This window comes from Pseudophryne corroboree, chromosome 6 (assembly GCF_028390025.1).
Source record: "Pseudophryne corroboree isolate aPseCor3 chromosome 6, aPseCor3.hap2, whole genome shotgun sequence".
NCBI lineage: Eukaryota > Metazoa > Chordata > Amphibia > Anura > Myobatrachidae > Pseudophryne > Pseudophryne corroboree.
The window spans coordinates 47,633,006-47,654,618 of NC_086449.1; the positions used below are offsets into that span (position 1 = coordinate 47,633,006).

Genomic DNA, 21,613 nt, shown 5'->3' on the forward strand with positions numbered 1-21,613 from the left:
TGTCCTTACCAGGTGGGATCCGGCATTTGCGCTCCTCTGCTGGCTTTCCGACCCGGCAATATACCGGGTCGGTTGCCATAGCAGCGGGGGGCGCAGCAGCAGCAGGGGCGGGGGTGGAGGCAGCGCTGGGAGATGAGCTCATCTCCTGCGCCGCCTCTCCCTATGCTGCGAATGGGAGCCGTGTCGCATCGGAACGGCTCCCATTCACACTGCACCTGACCCGGTATTCAACCTGGTAATAACCCTTCTTTTTTACCGGGTTGAATTACCGGGTCAGGCGACCCGCTAATTCTGCAAAGGACCTTTCACATCGCACACTGACCCGTTTCGACACGGCAATATGCTGTGTCGATACCGGGTTTTTAGTGCGATGTGAAAGGGGTATTACTCTACACATCAAACAGCTCCAGTCTGAGTAACCTGGGCACTTATAGGTTAAATCTGTGGTCCTAATTCTGAGCTGATCATAGATGTGCGAAAAAAACACACATCTATAATCAAAATCTCTGACATATGGGGGGACGCCCAGCATAGGGCAGGTCTGCCCTGCACGCCAGGCCCCCCCCCTCACAAAGGTGTAAAAGCATTGCACAGTGATGATGCTTTTGCACCTGGTGAGTAGCTGTCTGCATATGCAGCCTAGCTGTGGAGGCAGGCGGCTACCCGCCATGTTTTTGGCCGCAGCGGCTGCGTGTGATGTTAGCAACAGTCCCGACACGCCTGCGTTGTCCAGACAGCGCCCCCCCCCCCCCCCAACGACGTCCGAGTGCTGCCGGCTCTGCCCTTCCCGTGACTGCCTCTGCCGGTCAATCAGGCAGAGGCGGTCGCACCAGTGAGATGCTGCACGTGCACACACCTCACTGGGCTTTAGCCTGCGATCACTGCCGCTGCGGTGACCGGGTCTGAATCAGGCCCTGAATGCTGCAAGACCTTTCAATTTCATCTGCAACTACTCATACTTACAGTTTTAACTTGCCACAAACACCTGATTTCTCACCTATATCAATGTCATTTATATTTTACCTATTTTTATAAGTCCTGTCTGAATTACCATTGATTTTCCTCTACTCTCACAACCTCTCTCAATTCTTACCATCTACTTTAAAACTCAGTTTATGCAATCTTATAATCTTCACTTCACATTTCGCTTGTAACTCTATTTTTGTCATCTACAGTAATATACACATTTACCAAAACCGTGCTTTTACCTAAACTCTTGCAATTCTACTGCTCTGTCTGTATCATACAGGCTGAGGCTATTGGCACCACTTCCCTATCCTCTGTGCTCCACTCACTTCTCTCCTAGACTGTCTCTCTTGTGCCCTGAACAAGCCACATCCCTATACAATGCATCTCTTACTTCTGCTCTTGACTCTGTTGCTCCACCAACCACTATTCACCCTCACAGATCAACAGTTCAACCCTGGCACACCAAATGCACCAGATATCTGCAAAAATGCTCACAAACTGCTGAGCGACTTTGGAGGAAATAATGCTCTAAGGCAGACTACCTCCATTACAAACTTATGCTCCCATCCTTTAGTGCTGCCCATTCCCTCATACTTCAAGATTCTCATCTCCTCCCAGTCTTCCAACCCTCGGCGGCTCTTTGCCACTCTCAACTCACTCCTCTGCCCACCTCGCCTCCACCCCATCACTCTCTGCTCTTGACTTTGCCACTTACTTCACATTCAAAAATGACCCCATACGTTATGACATCACATCCCACCAAACAATCAGCAACCAGCCACCTCCTATCCCTTACCACACCTCCCTCTTACCAACTATGATATCTTTCTCCCTTGTATCTGGTAGTCATGGCCCTCATCTGTTCCTCACCCCCCTTTGCCTCCCCATTTGACCTTATCCCCTCCCACCTCCTCCGCTACCTCTCTCTCTGCTTGCTCCCATCTTGCCCACCTCCTCAATCTCTCAATCTTTCCCACTCATCAGGCACTGTCCCCTCTGCCTTTAAACATGCTCTCGTCTCCCCTATTCTTAAAAAACCTATCCTTGATCCACACACTCTCTCCAAATATTGACCCATCTCTCTCCTTCCTTTTGCCTCCAAACTTCTTGAGCGTATTGTCTATAATTGCCTCACTGCCTTTCTTTCCTCCCACTCACTACTTTACCTATTCCTGTCTGCAGTGCCGTAACTAGACATTTTAGCGCTGTGTGCAAGAAACGGCCTTGGCGCCCCCCCCCCCCCCCTCTATGCAAAACAGGTGCAGTTCATTTTACTGTGCACAGTAGCGTCACTACACCAGGTAGAGCCCCTTTTACACATTATGGCAGACAGATTCACCTTTTAACACATTACGGTAGACAGCGTCCCCTTATTACACATTACGGTAGACAGCGTCCCCTTATTACACATTACGGCAGACAGCGTCCCCATATTACACATTACGGCAGATTGCGTCCCCTTATTACACATTACGGCAGACTGCGTCCCCATATTACACATTATAGCAGATTGCGTCCCCATATTACACATTATAGCAGATTGCGTCCCATTATTACACATTACGGCGGACAGCGTCCCCTTATTACACATTACGTCAGACAGCGTCCCCTTATTACACATTACGTCAGACAGCGTCACCCTTTTTACACATTACGGCAGACAGTGTCCCCCTTATTACACATTACGTCGGACTGCGTCCCCATATTACACATTACGGCAGACAGCGTCCCCTTATTACACATTACGGCAGACAGCGTCCCCTTATTACACATTACGGCAGACAGCATCCCCTTATTACACATTACGGCAGACTGCGTCCCCATATTACACATTACGGCAGACAGCGTCCCCTTTTTCCACATTACGGCAGACAGCGTCCCCTTATTACACATTACGGAAGACAGCGTCCCCATATTACACATTACGGCAGATTGCGTCCCCTTATTACACATTACGGCCGACTGCGTCCCCATATTACACATTATAGCAGATTGCGTCCCCATATTACACATTATAGCAGATTTCGTCCCCTTATTACACATTACGGCAGACAGCATCCCCTTATTACACATTACGTCAGACAGCGTCCCCTTATTACACATTACGTCAGACAGCGTCACCCTTTTTACACATTACGGCAGACAGTGTCCCCCTTATTACACATTACGTCGGACTGCGTCCCCATATTACACATTACGGCAGACAGCGTCCCCATATTACACATTACGGCAGACAGCGTCCCCTTATTACACATTACGGCAGACAGCGTCCCCTTATTACACATTACGGCAGACAGCGTCCCCTTATTACACATTACGGCAGACTGCGTCCCCATATTACACATTACGGCAGACTGCGTCCCCATATTACACATTACGGCAGACAACGTCCCCTTTTTCCACATTACGGCATACAGCGTCCCCTTATTACACATCACTGCAGACAGCGTCCCCTTATTACACATTACGTCAGACAGCGTCACCCTTTTTACACATTACGGCAGACAGTGTCCCCCTTATTACACATTACGTCGGACTGCGTCCCCATATTACATATTACGGCAGACAGCGTCCCCTTATTACACATTACGGCAGACAGCGTACCCTTATTACACATTACGGCAGACAGCATCCCCTTATTAAACATTACGGCAGACTGCGTCCCCATATTACACATTACGGCAGACAGCGTCCCCTTTTTCCACATTACGGCAGACAGCGTCCCCTTATTACACATTACGGAAGACAGCGTCCCCATATTACACATTACGGCAGATTGCGTCCCCTTATTACACATTACGGCAGACTGCGTCCCCATATTACACATTATAGCAGATTGCGTCCCCATATTACACATTATAGCAGATTGCGTCCCCTTATTACACATTACGGCAGACAGCGTCCCCTTATTACACATTACGGCGGACAGCGTCCCCTTATTACACATTACGTCAGACAGCGTCCCCTTATTACACATTACGGCAGACTGCGTCCCCATATTACACATTATAGCAGATTGCGTCCCCATATTACACATTATAGCAGATTGCGTCCCCTTATTACACATTACGGCAGACAGCGTCCCCTTATTACACATTACGGCGGACAGCGTCCCCTTATTACACATTACGGCAGACAGCGTCCCCTTATTACACATTACGTCAGACAGCGTCACCCTTTTTACACATTACGGCAGACAGTGTCCCCCTTATTACACATTACGTCGCTGCGTCCCCATATTACATATTACGGCAGACAGCGTCCCCTTATTACACATTACGGCAGACAGCGTCCCCTTATTACACATTACGGCAGACAGCGTCCCCTTATTACACATTACGGCAGACAGCATCCCCTTATTACACATTACGGCAGACTGCATCCCCATATTACACATTACGGCAGACAGCATCCCCATATTACACATTACGGCAGACAGCGTCCCCTTTTTCCACATTACGGCAGACAGCGTCCCCTTATTACACATTACGGAAGACAGCGTCCCCATATTACACATTACGGCAGATTGCGTCCCCTTATTACACATTACGGCAGACTGCGTCCCCATATTACACATTATAGCAGATTGCGTCCCCATATTACACATTATAGCAGATTGCGTCCCCTTATTACACATTACGGCAGACAGCGTACCCTTATTACACATTACGGCGGACAGCGTCTCCTTATTACACATTACGTCAGACAGCGTCCCCTTATTACACATTACGTCAGACAGCGTCACCCTTTTTACACATTACGGCAGACAGTGTCCCCCTTATTACACATTACGTCGGACTGCGTCCCCATATTACATATTACGGCAGACAGCGTCCCCTTATTACACATTACGGCAGACAGTGTGCCCTTATTACACATTATGGCAGACAGCATCCCCTTATTACACATTACATCAGACTGCCTCCCCATATTACACATTACGGCAGACAGCGTCCCCTTTTTCCACATTACGGCAGACAGCGTCCCCTTATTACACATTACGGCAGACAGCGTCCCCTTATTACACATTACGTCAGACAGCGTCCCCCTTATTACACATTACGTCAGACTGCGTCCCCATATTACATATTACGGCAGACAGCGTCCCCTTATTACACATTACGGCAGACAGCGTCCCCTTATTACACATTACGGCAGACAGCGTCCCCTTATTACACATTACGGCAGACAGCGTCCCCATATTACACATAACATCAGACAGCGTCACCCTTTTTACACATTACGGCAGACAGTGTCCTCCTTATTACACATTACGGCAAACTACGTCCCCATATTACACATTACGGCAGACAGCGTCCCCTTATTACACATTACGGCAGACAGCGTCCCCTTATTACACATTACGGCAGACAGCGTCCCCTTATTACACATTACGGCAGACAGCGTCCCCTTTTTCCACATTACGGCAGACAGCGTCCCCTTATTACACATTACGGCAGACAGCGTCCCCTTATTACACATTACGTCGGACTGCGTCCCCATATTACATATTACGGCAGACAGCGTCCCCTTATTACACATTACGGCAGACAGTGTCCCCTTATTACACATTACGGCAGACAGCATCCCCTTATTACACATTACGTCAGACTGCGTCCCCATATTACACATTACGGCAGACAGCGTCCCCTTATTACACATTACGGCAGACAGCGTCCCCTTATTACACATTACGGCAGACAGTGTCCCCTTATTACACATTACGTCAGACAGCGTCCCCCTTATTACACATTATGTCAGACTGCGTCCCCATATTACATATTACAGCAGACAGCGTCCCCTTATTACACATTACGGCAGACAGCGTCCCCTTATTACACATTACGGCAGACAGCGTCCCCATATTACACATAACATCAGACAGCGTCACCCTTTTTACACATTACGGCAGACAGTGTCCCCCTTATTACACATTACGGCAAACTACGTCCCCATATTACACATTACGGCAGACAGCGTCCCCTTATTACACATTACGGCAGACAGCGTCCCCTTATTACACATTACGGCAGACAGCGTCCCCTTATTACACATTACGGCAGACAGCGTCCCCTTTTTCCACATTACGGCAGACAGCGTCCCCTTATTACACATTACGGCAGACAGCGTCCCCTTATTACACATTACGTCAGACTGCGTCCCCATATTACATATTACAGCAGACAGCGTCCCCTTATTACACATTACGGCAGCCAGCGTCCCCTTATTACACATTACGGCAGACAGCGTCCCCATATTACACATAACATCAGACAGCGTCACCCTTTTTACACATTACGGCAGACAGTGTCCCCCTTATTACACATTACGGCAAACTACGTCCCCATATTACACATTACGGCAGACAGCGTCCCCTTATTACACATTACGGCAGACAGCGTCCCCTTTTTCCACATTACGGCAGACAGCGTCCCCTTATTACACATTACGGCAGACAGCGTCCCCCTTATTACACATTACGTCAGACTGCGTCCCCATATTACATATTACAGCAGACAGCGTCCCCTTATTACACATTACGGCAGCCAGCGTCCCCTTATTACACATTACGGCAGACAGCGTCCCCATATTACACATAACATCAGACAGCGTCACCCTTTTTACACATTACGGCAGACAGTGTCCCCCTTATTACACATTACGGCAAACTACGTCCCCATATTACACATTACGGCAGACAGCGTCCCCTTATTACACATTACGGCAGACAGCGTCCCCTTATTACACATTACGGCAGACAGCGTCCCCTGTCTTACACATTACATCAGACAGCGTCCCCTTATTACACATTACGTCAGACAGCGTCCCCTTTTTACACATTACGGCAGACAGCGTCCCCCTTATTACACATTATGTCAGACTGCGTCCCCATATTACATATTACGGCAGACAGCGTCCCCTGTTTTACACATTACGGCAGACAGTGTCCCCATATTACACATTACGGCAGACAGCGTCCCCTGTTTTACACATTACGGCAGACAGCGTCCCCATATTGCACATTACGGCAGATAGCGTCCCCTTATTACACGTTACGGCAGACAGCGTCCCCATATTACACATTACTGCAGATAGCGTCCCTTTATTACACATTACGGCAGCCAGCGTCCCCTTATTACACATTACATCAGACAGCGTCCCCTTTTTACACATTACGGCAGACAGCGTCCCCCTTATTACACATTATGTCAGACTGCGTCCCCATATTACATATTACGGCAGACAGCGTCCCCTGTTTTACACATTACGGCAGACAGTGTCCCCATATTACACATTACGGCAGACAGCGTCCCCATATTACATATTACGGCAGACAGCGTCCCCTGTTTTACACATTACGGCAGACAGCGTCCCCATATTGCACATTACGGCAGATAGCGTCCCCTTATTACACGTTACGGCAGACAGCGTCCCCATATTACACATTACTGCAGATAGCGTCCCCTTATTACACATTATGGCAGACAGTCCCTACACACACACACACACACCCACACACACACACACACACACACACACACACACACACACACACACACACACACACACACACACCTTTCAGCACTGACAGGCGGCCTGGGAGATGAGGAGGCGCAGGACCGGACACAGGGCAATCACATCCGGTGTCCTGATCCGCCGCTGCAGCTACAGTGCTACTGCAGACAAGCACTGAGCAGCACGGACCAGCCGGTGTTGCCGGCGGTCCTGCGCCCTCAGTGCACATGCGCTGTGTGCCAGGCACCGCCGGCACACACCTAGTTACGGCACTGTGATAGGCCATAAAGACTTAGTTGTATCCTGAATCTCCTGTGTATTGAAACATTGTACCCTATAACTTATAATTTTTTGTTCTACACAGACTGATGAATTTCTCAGTCATATCATCTAGGCTGGTACTGAAAACCTATTTGTCACTAGTAAGTTTTTTTCTGCTCTCAAATACTGCAAATAAGGTATTAGGCCTCTTTTAGTTGCTGGAGGGTAGTAGCTTTCTGCCCAAAGGATCATATTCTGTATACCTCTCAACTATTCCAATTCCAGTTGGGGGAGCCTTTAATCACCCGCTGCTCTGCAAACCAGAGAGTGATCTCTGAATACATGCTGTGCACACACACATGGCATGTATTCAGTGCTGAGAGGTGAGCGGGGGGCTGGCCAGCAGCTCATGGAGTGCAGGGCATGCCCCCAAAATGAAGGAAAATAAGTCATCACAGCGAGGTCATGTCCATTAAGCAGAAGCCACGCCCATCCCCCAAAGGCCACACCCCATTTCCGGTCCCAAGTCTCAACAATGAAAAGTTGGGAGGTATGTATGGGTTTGGTATACTGTATATCCAGTGGTACAAGTAGAAAAAAATTCTTAGTGGTACTGTGTGTGCGCGAGCACCAAAAAATGGGTGTGGCCACATGGGGGTCCAATGAATATAGGGGATGTAATACACATATGGGGGCCCAGATACACATAGGACCCCAACAGCGCAGTGCCAGATATCAGTGCCGTATCTAGACTTTTTGGCGCCTTGTGCCAGAGAGAGAATTGTCGCCCCCCTTTTTTTTTTCATTAAGGACAGAAAGCGCATGCCTCGTGGGGAAGGGTTATGACAAGACAGACCCCAGAGAAAGCCCATGCAATGATACCCCTTCCCACTATATATATATATATATATATATACCAAAAGACGGCACTCACTGGTCTCACACAGAATTAATAGACAGCGTCCTCTTGTTGACAAGAGGACGCTGTCTATTAATTCTGTGTGAGACCAGTGAGTGCCGTCTTTTGGTATATCTGCATGCTTTCTGCCGACGCAGCACCTTGGCAAGGTACATTTTGGGACAGAAGTGAGTGCCGACCATTTGGAAATTATATATATATATATATATATATATATATATATATATATAATACACACTCATTTATAAACCACTGCAAGAAAATGGATTTGGACACAAATCCTCATTATACCACATTCATGCACTTCACTTGAGAGCTCGTTATTCAGTTACAATACCCTTTATTAAATAACACATTTCAATATACTGCTACTGTATACACAGGATTCAAACCTACAACCTGTTAAATTAAACAAACACCCTACTCATTGAGCTATTTGATCCTGCATAAAAACTATGAACACTATATGTAGCTACTGGTACTTTGTAAAAAAAAAAAAAAAAAAAAAGCATTGCAGTTGAGCAGATCTATGTAGCTTTCAGCCACACATCCCATACCTTCCAGTCACACACTACATAGATCTGCTCAGTCGCAATGCTGATCATTTTTTCACAAAGTGCAAGGTAAGCTTCAAATAGTTAGCATTCTCTAGCTTAGAATTCTCTACCTTTCTATGCAAGGGCAGATAGCTCAATGAATAGATTTTCTGACTGCAATGCACAGGCAATGGGTTCGAATTCCAGGTATGTCAGCATCTTGAAATGTAATAAAGGACAGTGTGACTGAATAAGAAAGAAATCTCAAGTTGCTGGGCTTCAAAAAGGGGAGGAAGCTGCAAGTGAAAGTAATGAAAACACATAATGACAAGTGCCGCCAACAGCGCCCCCTACCTTGCGGCGCTATGTGCAGTGCCCCCTCCGCACACACCTAGTTACGGCCCTGCCTGTCTGGTTTCCATCCTCTCTACTCCACTGAAACTGCCCTCACAAAAGTCTTCAATGACCTCCTTTCTGCTAATTTCAAGGGTCACTACTTTCTGCTTATTCTCCATGACCTCTATGCTGCTTTTGACACTGAGGACCACCCTCTTTTTCCGCAAATCCTTCACTACCTTGGTCTGCGTGATACTGCCCTTTCCTGGCTATCCTCCTACCTCTCTGACCATTCCTTCTCTGTCTCTTCTCATGACTCCACCTCACCCCTACTTCCATTAACTGTAGGTGTCCCCCAAGGTTCAGTTCTTGGTCCTCTGCTTTCTCTCTCTATACGTCCTTTTTAGGTGAACTCATTAGCTCTTCTGGCTTACAATATCACCTCTATGCTCATGATACTCAAATCTACATTTCCTCCCCTGACCTCTCCCCTGCTCTCCTCACTTGTGTATCCAATTGTCTCTCTGCTATCTCTTCTTGGATGTCCCAGCACTTTCTTAAAATTAACATGTCTAAGACTGAGCTGATCATCTTCCCTCCCTCCCGCATAACCTCACCTCCCACAATCTCATTATCTACTGATGACACTACTATCTCCTCTAGCCCCCAAGTGCGCTGTCTTGGAGTAATCCTTGACTCCTCCCTGTCCTTCAAACCACACATTCAGCACCTCTCAAAAACCTGTCATTTTCATCTCAAAAATATTTCCAGGATCAGACCCTTTCTCACCCAGGATGCCACCAAGACCCTTCTCCACTCACTGGTCATCTCCAGACTGGACTACTGTAATCTTCTATCTGGCACCCCTGACAAATACCTCTCTCCACTCCAATCTATCCTCAGTGCTGCTGCCTGGCTCATCTTCCTCACCAAACGTACTACATCCGCCTCCCCTCTCTTACAAGCCCTTCACTGACTCCCCTTCAGAATTCATTTCAAGCTTCTCACACTCACAAAGCCCTCACCCACTCCTCTCCCATCTACATCTCTGACTTTATCTCCGTTTACTCTCCCACCCGTCCTCTTCGCTATGCTAATGCACGCCACCTCTCCTACCTACTGATTACTTCCTCCCATTCCTACCTCCAAGATTTTGCATGTGCTGCTTCCATTCTATGGAATTCTCTACCTCTCCCCCTTAGACTCTCCACCTCTCTACAAAACTTCAAACGGACTCTCAAGACACACTTCTTCACCAAACCCTCTGTGGCCCACGCTCACTTTCAACCCCATCTGTGTGCCCCTCCCCTTTAGAATGCAAGCTCTCACGAGCAGGGCCCTCTTCCCTCATGTGCTTTTATGTCTCTTACTTAACCTATCTTCTTTTCAATACTCCCTTTGAAGGCACCATATCCCTTATTTATTTGCCGCACTGTTTATAAACCCTGTACTTGTCCTATATTGTGTTGAATTGTAAGTCAATTGTTTTTTGTACTCTGTAATTGAGCGCTGCGGATCCCATGTAATGCCTTAGAAATAAATGATGATGATAATAATAATTATAATAATAACAATAATAATAATAATAATAATAATAATAATATTATGACTGGTTTCTCTTCTGTGACTTGATATAGAGAGATGCTCAGGTCAGAGAGCAGATAACGGCTTATGGGAAGCTCATAAAGTTTTGTACAGTGACTATTGTCAGTAATATACCAAAGACCCCCCCCCCCCCCAACACAAACCAAACACACACACCAAAACAATGTTGTTGTGCTTGACAAGCAGGATCTTGGCTAATTTTCATCGACACTGAAAGCCAAGGAAAAAATGGGGCCTGTATTACTGCCAAGACAAGGATAAATACCTTATCCCACATGTGAAACACTGTACAAGTCCTCAGAGCCAGTCTTACATTGGAAGTTGCTCTATCTACTTGTGTGTTCATTCAAACAGATTCATGTAAGTGAGGGTGTTCATTAATTTTTCCTTTTTGGTTAGAGGAATACCTTTGCATAAGACTATCTTTGTGTCTCATTCGTATTGTTTTTGGATATACTTTAAGCATTGTACTGTATCTTTCTCATATTAAACATCATTTAATAAGATGGGTCTCTGTGATTCTTATCGGATCCATTTTAAATGTGGATTTGACTAAACCATGCTACACACATGTACTACAAATTAAAATTTGGGTAATGATAACTGGGATTTAAATGTAATTGCATAGGGAGATCAGAGACTTCCTACTTGGAGTGTGTCGCTCCTGAAATCTTTTCCGTGGTGGCAGTTTATATTTGGAAAATAAGAAGTGAGTGGGAGAGATACTGGGGAATGTCATCATTTCAGTAAACAGACCAGGTGGTTGCTTTTATAACAACTCTGTGTCAGACCCACATCACGCAGGCTTAGGTGAGTTCTGATCTTGACAAAGTTATGATCAGTGGTTAGAGATTGGAGCATGTCTCACAAGCTTCCTCTTGGACAGTATTGGCAGGCCCTGGTATTAGGGGGGAGGGGGATGGGGGGGGGCACGATCAAGCATATGAGGGTTTGACCATACTCCTGTTGTAAAAGGGACCACTCTATCAGTGTCTCTTACTAAACAATACTTCATCCTATATTATTTAAAGCTCTGAAGAAACCACAAAATGCAACCTCACCTCTGTTAATGCAGCTGATAACTTCCTCCACCCGTTTGTCTTTCGACTGATCAAGACAAATATATCCTCTTGGTAATGTAAATCTGAGAAGAAAAAAAGAAGAAAGCAGATAAAGACAAGAGTGAGAGGAAAGGAGTAATGGTTAGAGGTAGGATACAGGTAGGAAATAGGTTCGGAGGACAACCAGACAGAGAGCACACATTAGAGTGAGATTTCATTTTAGCTGAAGATAAGAATGAGTTTGGAATAGGACAGTTTGGTTACAGGATATTGATATTGCTCTTACTCAATGATGTTGGTGCGACAAACAGCATATGATGCTTTCTCCACTAGATGTGAAAAATAAGATTCTTTCCATGGTTTTACGATTTGACAGCATTTGAAGCTGCTGACCAACTGAGAAGATCCTGAGAAACGATCAGAGAAGGACGGTTAGGTCATATAGTACATTCATATGTGTATATGTAATAAACTGTTTTATGTGTAATAGGTGTAAATGTCTGAGTATATCACTAAAGGAAGAGAGCTAGTAATAAACAGGAGGATGAACCCAGCAGTGGAAGCAGAGATGTTGGAGGATCCATCGGTGGCAAAAACTAGGACCATGGGTATAAAACTCCAACACATACGCCCTTGTATCACGTCACGCAGCTATTTATTCAGTAGCGCAACTCATCTTCTAGATACATGGCTGATGCTGCATTATAACAAATAGAAGCTCCAGTTAGGATGCAAAATTATACAGTGTCTTATAATGGAGATGTTTGGAATGGGGGGGGGGGGGGGGGGGGGGGGTTAGGAGTGCACTTTGTATTGCAGCAGCATGAAAAAAAAGAGGATCTTGTTTTGCAGGACAAGATTGTTTAATGAGACAGATATGTGAAGAGGGTCCAGTTATCCCAAAATGGTTTCATTTTCTATCAACCATGATGCAGTGGGAATCAGGTGCACGCCTGTACCTTTAACGCATTTCACTCCTCTCAGTTGTACTTTTGTATAAATACATATTATCATGCACACTTCAACCAAGTGACTTTAGAGTAGGTTCCTTCATTCATTCACATGATTTATTCACCACTTAAATGAGGATATAATCATTACTATTTTAGAAAAACAATGGGCGCAGAATGTTCTCCTCTCTGCATGTGCCTACCGGGGGTTAAAGTGAGCTGTTCCGTCAGTTCCACTGGGAGATGGAACGCAGTTCTGCCTCCTCAGGCTCACCTAACCCGATGTGTGCCCGGCACCGCACAGGGAGATGCTAGATGCCCGCTGAGATTGTGTTCCCAGCGGCGCCCGGCTCTCCGTCCATTGCAAAAGCTGGCGGCAGGAGCTCACTACTGAGCTCCTGCTTCCGGCTCCCAGCTCCGTCAGTGTGCGCTATGGGAGAGATGTCATGACGTCTCTCCCATAGTGCAGAGGTGCGGACACTAGGAGGACTGCAACGGCCGGACGCGGGAGTGGGGCTCGGTGGGTATGGTGTTTTTTTGTTTTTTTTATGTGTGCGAGTGATTCTACTGGGGGCAGACTACAAGGCGGCAAACTACTGGGGGCAAGCTAATGGGGGGCAAACTACTGGGGGGCATTACTACTGGGGGCAAACTACAAGGGGCAAACTACAAGGGGTAAGCTACTGGGGGGCAAACTACTGGGGGGCATTACTACTGGGGGCAAACTACAAGGGGCAAGCTACTGGGGGCATAACTACAGGGGCATTACTACTAGGGGCATAACTACAGGGGCATTACTACTTGGGGGCAAATTACTAGGGTGCATTACTACTGGGGGCAAACTACAAGGGGCAAGCTACTGGGGGCATAACTACATGGGCATTACTACTTAGGGGCTAAACTACAGGGGGGGCATTACTACATGGGGCAAATGACAGGGGGACATTACTACTGGGGGCATTACTACAAGGGGCAAACTACAAGGGGGCTAAACTATTGGGGGCATTACTACTTGGGAGATAAACTACAGGGGGGCTAAACTACATGGGCGCAAACTACAGGTGGGCATTACTACTGGGGTCATTACTACTGGGGTCAAACTACAGGGGGGCATTACTACTGGGGGCTAAACTACTAGGGGCATGACTACAGTGGCTAAACTACAGGGGGCATTACCACTGGGGCTAAACTACATGGGGCAAACTACACGAGGGATAAACTACAGGGGCTAAACTACTGTGGGCATTACCACTGGGGGCTAAACTAAAGGGGGGATAAACTACTGGGGTCATAACTACAGGGGCATAACTACTGAGGCTAAATGACTGGGGGCATTACTGCTGGTGACATTACTACTTGGGGCAATGCTACACAGGGGCATTACCATTAAGGGCATTACTAACGGGGGCACTACTAATGAGGGCATTGTAAAAGGGGGCACTTCATAAGGGGTATCACTCCTGGGGATATAAGGAGCACTACTACTGCGGGCATTGCATAAGGGTCACCACTACTATGGGGTCAATATAAGGGGCACTACCAGTACAGTGGACATTGCATAAGGAACACTACTACTGTGGGCATTGTATAAGGGGCGCTACTACTGTGGGCATCAAACCTTCTTTATCTATGTCGGCATAGAGTTGGTTACAAACCTTATGGGGAGCGCAGCGAGCCCTAAGCATGGCGAGCGAAGTGATCCCCGCGAGGTGATGCCACTCTACAATTGGGGTTCCCAGATGACAAAACTATCCACACAAACCACAAAAATGCAAAAAACATGCGGTCTACCTTTTTTTTTGTGTCAACCTTTTGACCCTGTGGACCTAATGTTTGTCTAATATATGGCGTCTATCTATTGACTGTCTATCTATTATCCCACACCCGTGCTAGCCCCTCCTCATTTACTTATACTCAAGCACTGGTAGTTTGTGTCACTGGAGATTTAAACTTCTGTGACCTGACTTCTCTCACCCCTAAACTTGTTTCCTGTGACATTTCCCTGTACCTTTGCACGCCATTATACGCTCAGCTGGGAATCTGAGTGGCTGGGAGTACTTGGGAGGCCGGCGAGTGTGAGGGGGCACAAAGAAGGTATCCTAGGTGGTACTGAAAATACAGTAGCACACAATCTTGGGCAGAAAAGAACATTTAATTTAGACAATTGCCTACTAAATAAATGATAACGTAAGCAAAAAAACAAAAAATAAATAAATATATATATATATATAAAAACAAACAAAAAATAAAAAATAAATAAAAAATAATAATAATATATATATATATATATATATATATATATATATTACATTTAGAAACAGCTTCCTCATAGTCTGGACATGAGACAATAAGGATGTTTTATCTCTGTATTGTGCAACACTTCTTGAACAGCTTGCTCTGGCTGTTCTGCACTGTTTGCAAAATTCCTCCCGGAATCATCTTATACAATCTTACAGTCTGACTTAACCCCTTTTACAAACTATCCCTGGATTAGTGTTCTGATACAATGAACGTAGCGCACCCAGTTTCTGTGTTTAGCCTTTTCTGTGACCGTTATCTTACAGCCACAGCAGTAACGATTTGCACTAATTGACACTGTTAATGAGTACATCTGTCTCCTATTGTGTAAACTGTTTCTACATTTCCTTAACTTGAATCATTGCATTTTCAACCCACAAGCCGTGTGCTAGCTGTAAAAATGTGGCGTCATCAATGTTATGCATCCCTCTCTCAGCCCACCCTATCCCCCCCAGATCCAGGAATGGATAACTAGTGTACCTCCCTCCTTATTCCCCTCAGGCACCCCTCACCCACCAGCCCGATAGCACACTTTTTTTGTTGTAACCACAGCAGAGCCGGTATACTGGGGGTGATGCAAGGAGTCTAAGACAGAACACTGATACTCTGGGTACTGTATGGGAGTCACTAGGATGGTCACTGTATTGTATGGTGCTCTCTGTACTGTGTGGCATTTGCCAGGGTGCTCTCTGTATTGTATGGCAGTCACTGGTATGCTCTCTGTATTGTATGGCAATCACCAGGATGCTCTCTGTATTGTATTGCAGTCACCAGGATGCTCTCTGTATTGTGTGGGAGCAACTAGGATGCTGACTTTTTTTGCATGAAAGTCAATAGACTACTCTCTGTAATTGTGCGTAGTCACTGGGATACTGTCTATATTGTACAGCAGTCATTAGGATGCTTTCTTCATTGTACTGCAATCACTCTCATACTCTTTCCATTGTATGTCAGTCACCGGGATACTCTTAATATTGTATAGCAGTTATCTGTATTGCATTTGGTAACATACTAAATAAATATTCCTTTTATGATGGACTTTGTATACCTCTTTAATATTTAGCTCCTACTTTTAATCTTCTCTCTCTCTCATGCAAGTTTACACTTTGGCCCTTTATCAAGCCTTGGAAAGTGATAAATTGCACAGTGATAAAGTTTGGTTGGTACTTTATCACCATGCAATTTATCACTCTCCAAGGCTTGATAAATCTGGGCCTAAGTTCTTAATTTTAAGCCATATGGGGACCTCCTTTATCAAGTCATCTGCGCTCCAGATTGTTAACCAAGCTCTTTGTACATGCCCAAAATGCAAATGGGCACAGATATGGAACTACATCTAGGCACACGGGTTCTGTATAAAAGTGGTTTACACTGCTATTCATCTGGGCCATAACTAGGTGTGTGTGCGAAATGTGCCACCACACACAGCGCTGCAGGGTAGGGGGCACTGTTGATAGCACGTGTCGATTATCTGTTTTCATTTTTTTTTCACTTGTAGCTTCCCCCCTTTTGAAGCCCAGCATCTCCTGACCGCCCCAGTCTTCTTTCCCCACGAATACCTTTACAACCTTCATGAACTCAGCTTGAGATTTCTTTGTTATTCAGTCACATTGTCCTTTATTACATTTCAAAATGCTGACATACCCAGAACTCGAACCCATCGCCTGTGTCATTGCAGTCAGACAATCTATTTATTGAGCTATCTGCCCTTGCATAGAAAGGTAGAGAATTCTAAGCTAGAGAATTCCAACTATTCAAAGCTCACCCTGTATTTTGTGAAGAAATGATCAGCATTGCGGCTGAGCAGATCTATGTAGTGTGTGGCTGCAAGGGATTGGATGTGTGGCTGCACACTACATAGATCTGCTCAATTGCAATGCTGATAATTTTTTTCTTACAAAGTACCATATAGTTAGAAATCTTATAGTTTATGCAGGATCAAATAGCTCAATAAGTAGGGTGTTTGACTGGAATGCAACAAGTTATGGGTTGGAATCCTGGGTATGGCAGTGTATTGAAAAGTGTTATTTAACCACTTGCCTGGCATGGTCGCATCAGATGCGACCACACCAGACTGGGCTTTCCCTGACATGGTCGCATCTGATGCGACCAGTTAGAAACGACCACTCAGAGGGACCTGCCAGCCCTCATGCAACTGCCGCGGCTCTGCCTCCAGTGTATCCTGATCACTGCTGAATAGAGTGATCAGGCAGCCCTGCTGCATCCCCCCCAACCTGGTGGAAACCCCCTCCTCCCTCTGTCCCGATCAGTGTATGCAGTGATTGGGCATCAGCAGCAGCGCAGCTCTGCCCTCCCTCCTGCCTCCTCCTCCTGTCCCGGTCACTGCAGCCAGCAGAGATCGCGCAGGCAGCCAAGTGTCACCCAGATGCATCACCGGCTGTGGTGACACCCGGTGCGCACCCCTGATCTCCTGCCGCGCTGGCGGGAAAAAGGGGGCATGGTCTTACACATAGGGGGCGTGGCTTTGCTGGGATCCCTGAATCGTCACTCTGGGGGCGTGCCCAGCATCTCCGAAGATGCTGGGGTTTCCTCAGAGACAGTCTCCGTGTGCTGTCGGATCCAGGTGTCACACCCGCCTTGTGACGCCACTGGTGTCACCCCTCCTGCCAGCATAAAAATAAATAAAACACAGTTGTGGCTCTGCACCCCTCCCCCCCTTCCCCTTGTCACGATCACTGTGGCCAGCAGTGACAGGGCAGTCCTGCATCACCGCCCCTCTCCCCCTTACATCTCTCCTCCCTTACCGTCATCTGGAGCTATGGGAGCATTGGACACAATGTTTCAATGGTGACCGATGTTCCGATGTTTGGGGGAAATATTAAGTATTAGAAAAATGTTTGTTTTTTTGCTAATAAAAACTTTGTGGACAAGTTTAAAAACGTGTTCTTTCAATAAAAAAAAAGACTTTTAAAAAAATAAATAAATAAACGGTATACCATACTACACCCGTAGATACGAGTGCCAGGGGGATTACGGTGGCTGTGAGAGGTAGGACCACGCTACCTTTTTCATGCAGCTGTAGCAGGCTGCCCTCTCAGGTCCTGGTGCCCCTAGGCAGCTGCCTAGTGGAAGCTCCGGCCCTGGTGTGTCTATACAGTATGTTAGATACAGGGACATGTACTAAGCAGTGATAAAAGTGGAGAAGTGAGCTAGTGGAGAAGTTGCCCATGACAACCAATCAGCATTGACGTAACATTTATAATTTACATACTATAAAAGTATACAGAGCAGCTGATTGGTTGTCATGGGCAACTTCTCCACTGGCTCACTTCTCCACTTTTATCACTGCTTAGTACATGTCCCCTATAGTTAGTTACGGCTCTGCTATTCATTAATGATTTACAAAGTCCACAGCTCCTCTCCTTTTCATTTAGTCAGCTGAGTTGCCTCCCAGTCTATGGCTGTTATTTACCTTTCATTCCTGCGCCCTTCCCAGTCACACATTTTTTACCTTCCTCATTACCTTAACCCTTCCTTGTCAGACGAATGTGATCTATGACACGCCTTGGAAGAAGAGTTAATGAGAGCATGTATCGGCGGCTGTACAGAAAACAACAAGTGCTCAGCTGACATCTCAGGGTGTGGTAGTACTGTACACATAAAGTCCATACACACTGCGAGATTTTGAGCTCAAGCTCGTCCTGTGTGTATGGCCTAGCGATGAGCGGTGAGCATCGTTGCGCGCTCCCGCATCATCGCTAGCCGCCGCTGTCCGTCAGGCTGTTTGTACAGCCGAGTGAAGCACTTTCCACAGTCACCTACTGTGGAAATTGGTTCATTCCCCCCCCCCCCCCCCCCCCGTGAACATCACTGGGCACAGGGAAAATAGCTCAGTGCGTATGCACCTTTACACCAGGAGTGCGTTTACAGGAACCTACTGTGGCTGAAGTGTGTCTTGCGTGTGTGTATGCCACATATAAATACAGTTAAATAAGCACAAGCAGACAGAGGCAGACTTGAGAGTTAAAAAGTTCATTGATAAAAAACAAGAACTGTACGGTGGTAAAGACAGTACAGACACTAATCAGCGCAGCCCAACAATGCGACTGCCCAATGGCTGCCTTAAACAAAAACTAGGGTCTGCAGTGACTCTTCCACCATAACTATCCCAATTGGAAAGGTGTACTTGGTGCCCTGGTGAGGACGGTCCAGACTTGCCAAGCAATTTCCATGAAGGTGATTGCACCCAAAAGACCAACTGGACCTGGAAGGCCAATTAGCTGCCCTGTCCTGCCAAAATAGCTAATAACTATGAACCACAAGTAAATAGGTGAGGGAGGGCAGGACACAGTCTTCAGGGAAAGAGGCCTGGACCCTGAAGCCAATGACTTAAATAAAACCCATAGACCACACCACTAACTACTGGCTATGAACACAACAGGTGACCACCACTCAAGCTAGCACCCACACTTGTGGTTTAAGTCACTTCGGACTTTCCTATGAAGCCACTCAGACATATATTTTTTTGCGTGCCTTCGGTACGCACTGTCCCTTGTTTAAACTAGTGATGAGCATCGGAAATATTTCGGGTTTTGTGTTTTGGTTTTCGGTTCGGTTCCGCGGCCGTGTTTTGGGTTCGAACGCGTTTTGGCAAAACCTCACCGAATTTTTTTTGTCGGATTCGGGTGTGTTTTGGATTCGGGTGTTTTTTTCAAAAAACCCTAAAAAACAGCTTAAATCATAGAATTTGGGGGTCATTTTGATCCCAAAGTATTATTAACCTCAATAACCATAATTTCCACTCATTTTCAGTCTATTCTGAACACCTCACACTTCACAATATTATTTTTAGTCCTAAAATTTGCACCGAGGTCGCTGGATGGCTAAGCTAAGCGACCCAAGTGGCCGACACAAACACCTGGCCCATCTAGGAGTGGCACTGCAGTGTCACGCAGGATGGCCCTTCCAAAAAACACTCCCCAAACAGCACATGACGCAAAGAAAAAAAGAGGCGCAATGAGGTAGCTGTGTGAGTAAGCTAAGCGACCCTAGTGGCCGACACAAACACCTGGCCCATCTAGGAGTGGCACTGCAGTGTCACGCAGGATGGCCCTTCCAAAAAACACTCCCCAAACAGCACATGACGCAAAGAAAAAAAGAGGCGCAATGAGGTAGCTGTGTGAGTAAGCTAAGCGACCCTAGTGGCCGACACAAACACCTGGCCCATCTAGGAGTGGCACTGCAGTGTCACGCAGGATGGCCCTTCCAAAAAACACTCCCCAAACAGCACATGACGCAAAGAAAAAAAGAGGCGCAATGAGGTAGCTGTGTGAGTAAGCTAAGCGACCCTAGTGGCCGACACAAACACCTGGCCCATCTAGGAGTGGCACTGCAGTGTCACGCAGGATGGCCCTTCCAAAAAACACTCCCCAAACAGCACATGACGCAAAGAAAAAAAGAGGCGAAATGAGGTAGCTGTGTGAGTAAGATAAGCGACCCTAGTGGCCGACACAAACACCTGGCCCATCTAGGAGTGGCACTGCAGTGTCACGCAGGATGGCCCTTCCAAAAAACACGCCCCAAACAGCACATGACGCAAAGAAAAAAAGAGGCGCAATGAGGTAGCTGTGTGAGTAAGCTAAGCGACCCTAGTGGCCGACACAAACACCTGGCCCATCTAGGAGTGGCACTGCAGTGTCACGCAGGATGGCCCTTCCAAAAAACACTCCCCAAACAGCACATGACGCAAAGAAAAAAAGAGGCGCAATGAGGTAGCTGTGTGAGTAAGCTAAGCGACCCTAGTGGCCGACACAAACACCTGGCCCATCTAGGAGTGGCACTGCAGTGTCACGCAGGATGGCCCTTCCAAAAAACACTCCCCAAACAGCACATGACGCAAAGAAAAAAAGAGGCGCAATGAGGTAGCTGTGTGAGTAAGATAAGCGACCCTAGTGGCCGACACAAACACCTGGCCCATCTAGGAGTGGCACTGCAATGTCACGCAGGATGGCCCTTCCAAAAAACACTCCCCAAACAGCACATGACGCAAAGAAAAAAAGAGGCGCAATGAGGTAGCTGTGTGAGTAAGCTAAGCGACCCTAGTGGCCGACACAAACACCTGGCCCATCTAGGAGTGTCACTGCAGTGTCACGCAGGATGGCCCTTCCAAAAAACACTCCCCAAACAGCACATGACGCAAAG

At 46.7% G+C, this 21,613-nt stretch overlaps 1 protein-coding gene across 2 annotated transcripts in view; it reads right to left on the minus strand.

Annotated features, from left to right (window-relative positions):
* The window catches only part of LOC134936052 (uncharacterized), a 53,880-nt gene that overhangs the window by 6,395 nt on the left and 25,872 nt on the right, over nt 1-21,613 (minus strand). For both annotated transcript variants that reach the window (XM_063930959.1, XM_063930958.1), the window contains exons 2-3: nt 12,490-12,610; nt 12,204-12,286 (exon numbers count right to left, since the gene is read on the minus strand). In XM_063930959.1, coding sequence (XP_063787029.1) covers nt 12,204-12,286; nt 12,490-12,610 — 204 coding nt within the window. The remainder of the gene's footprint in view (nt 1-12,203; nt 12,287-12,489; nt 12,611-21,613) is intronic.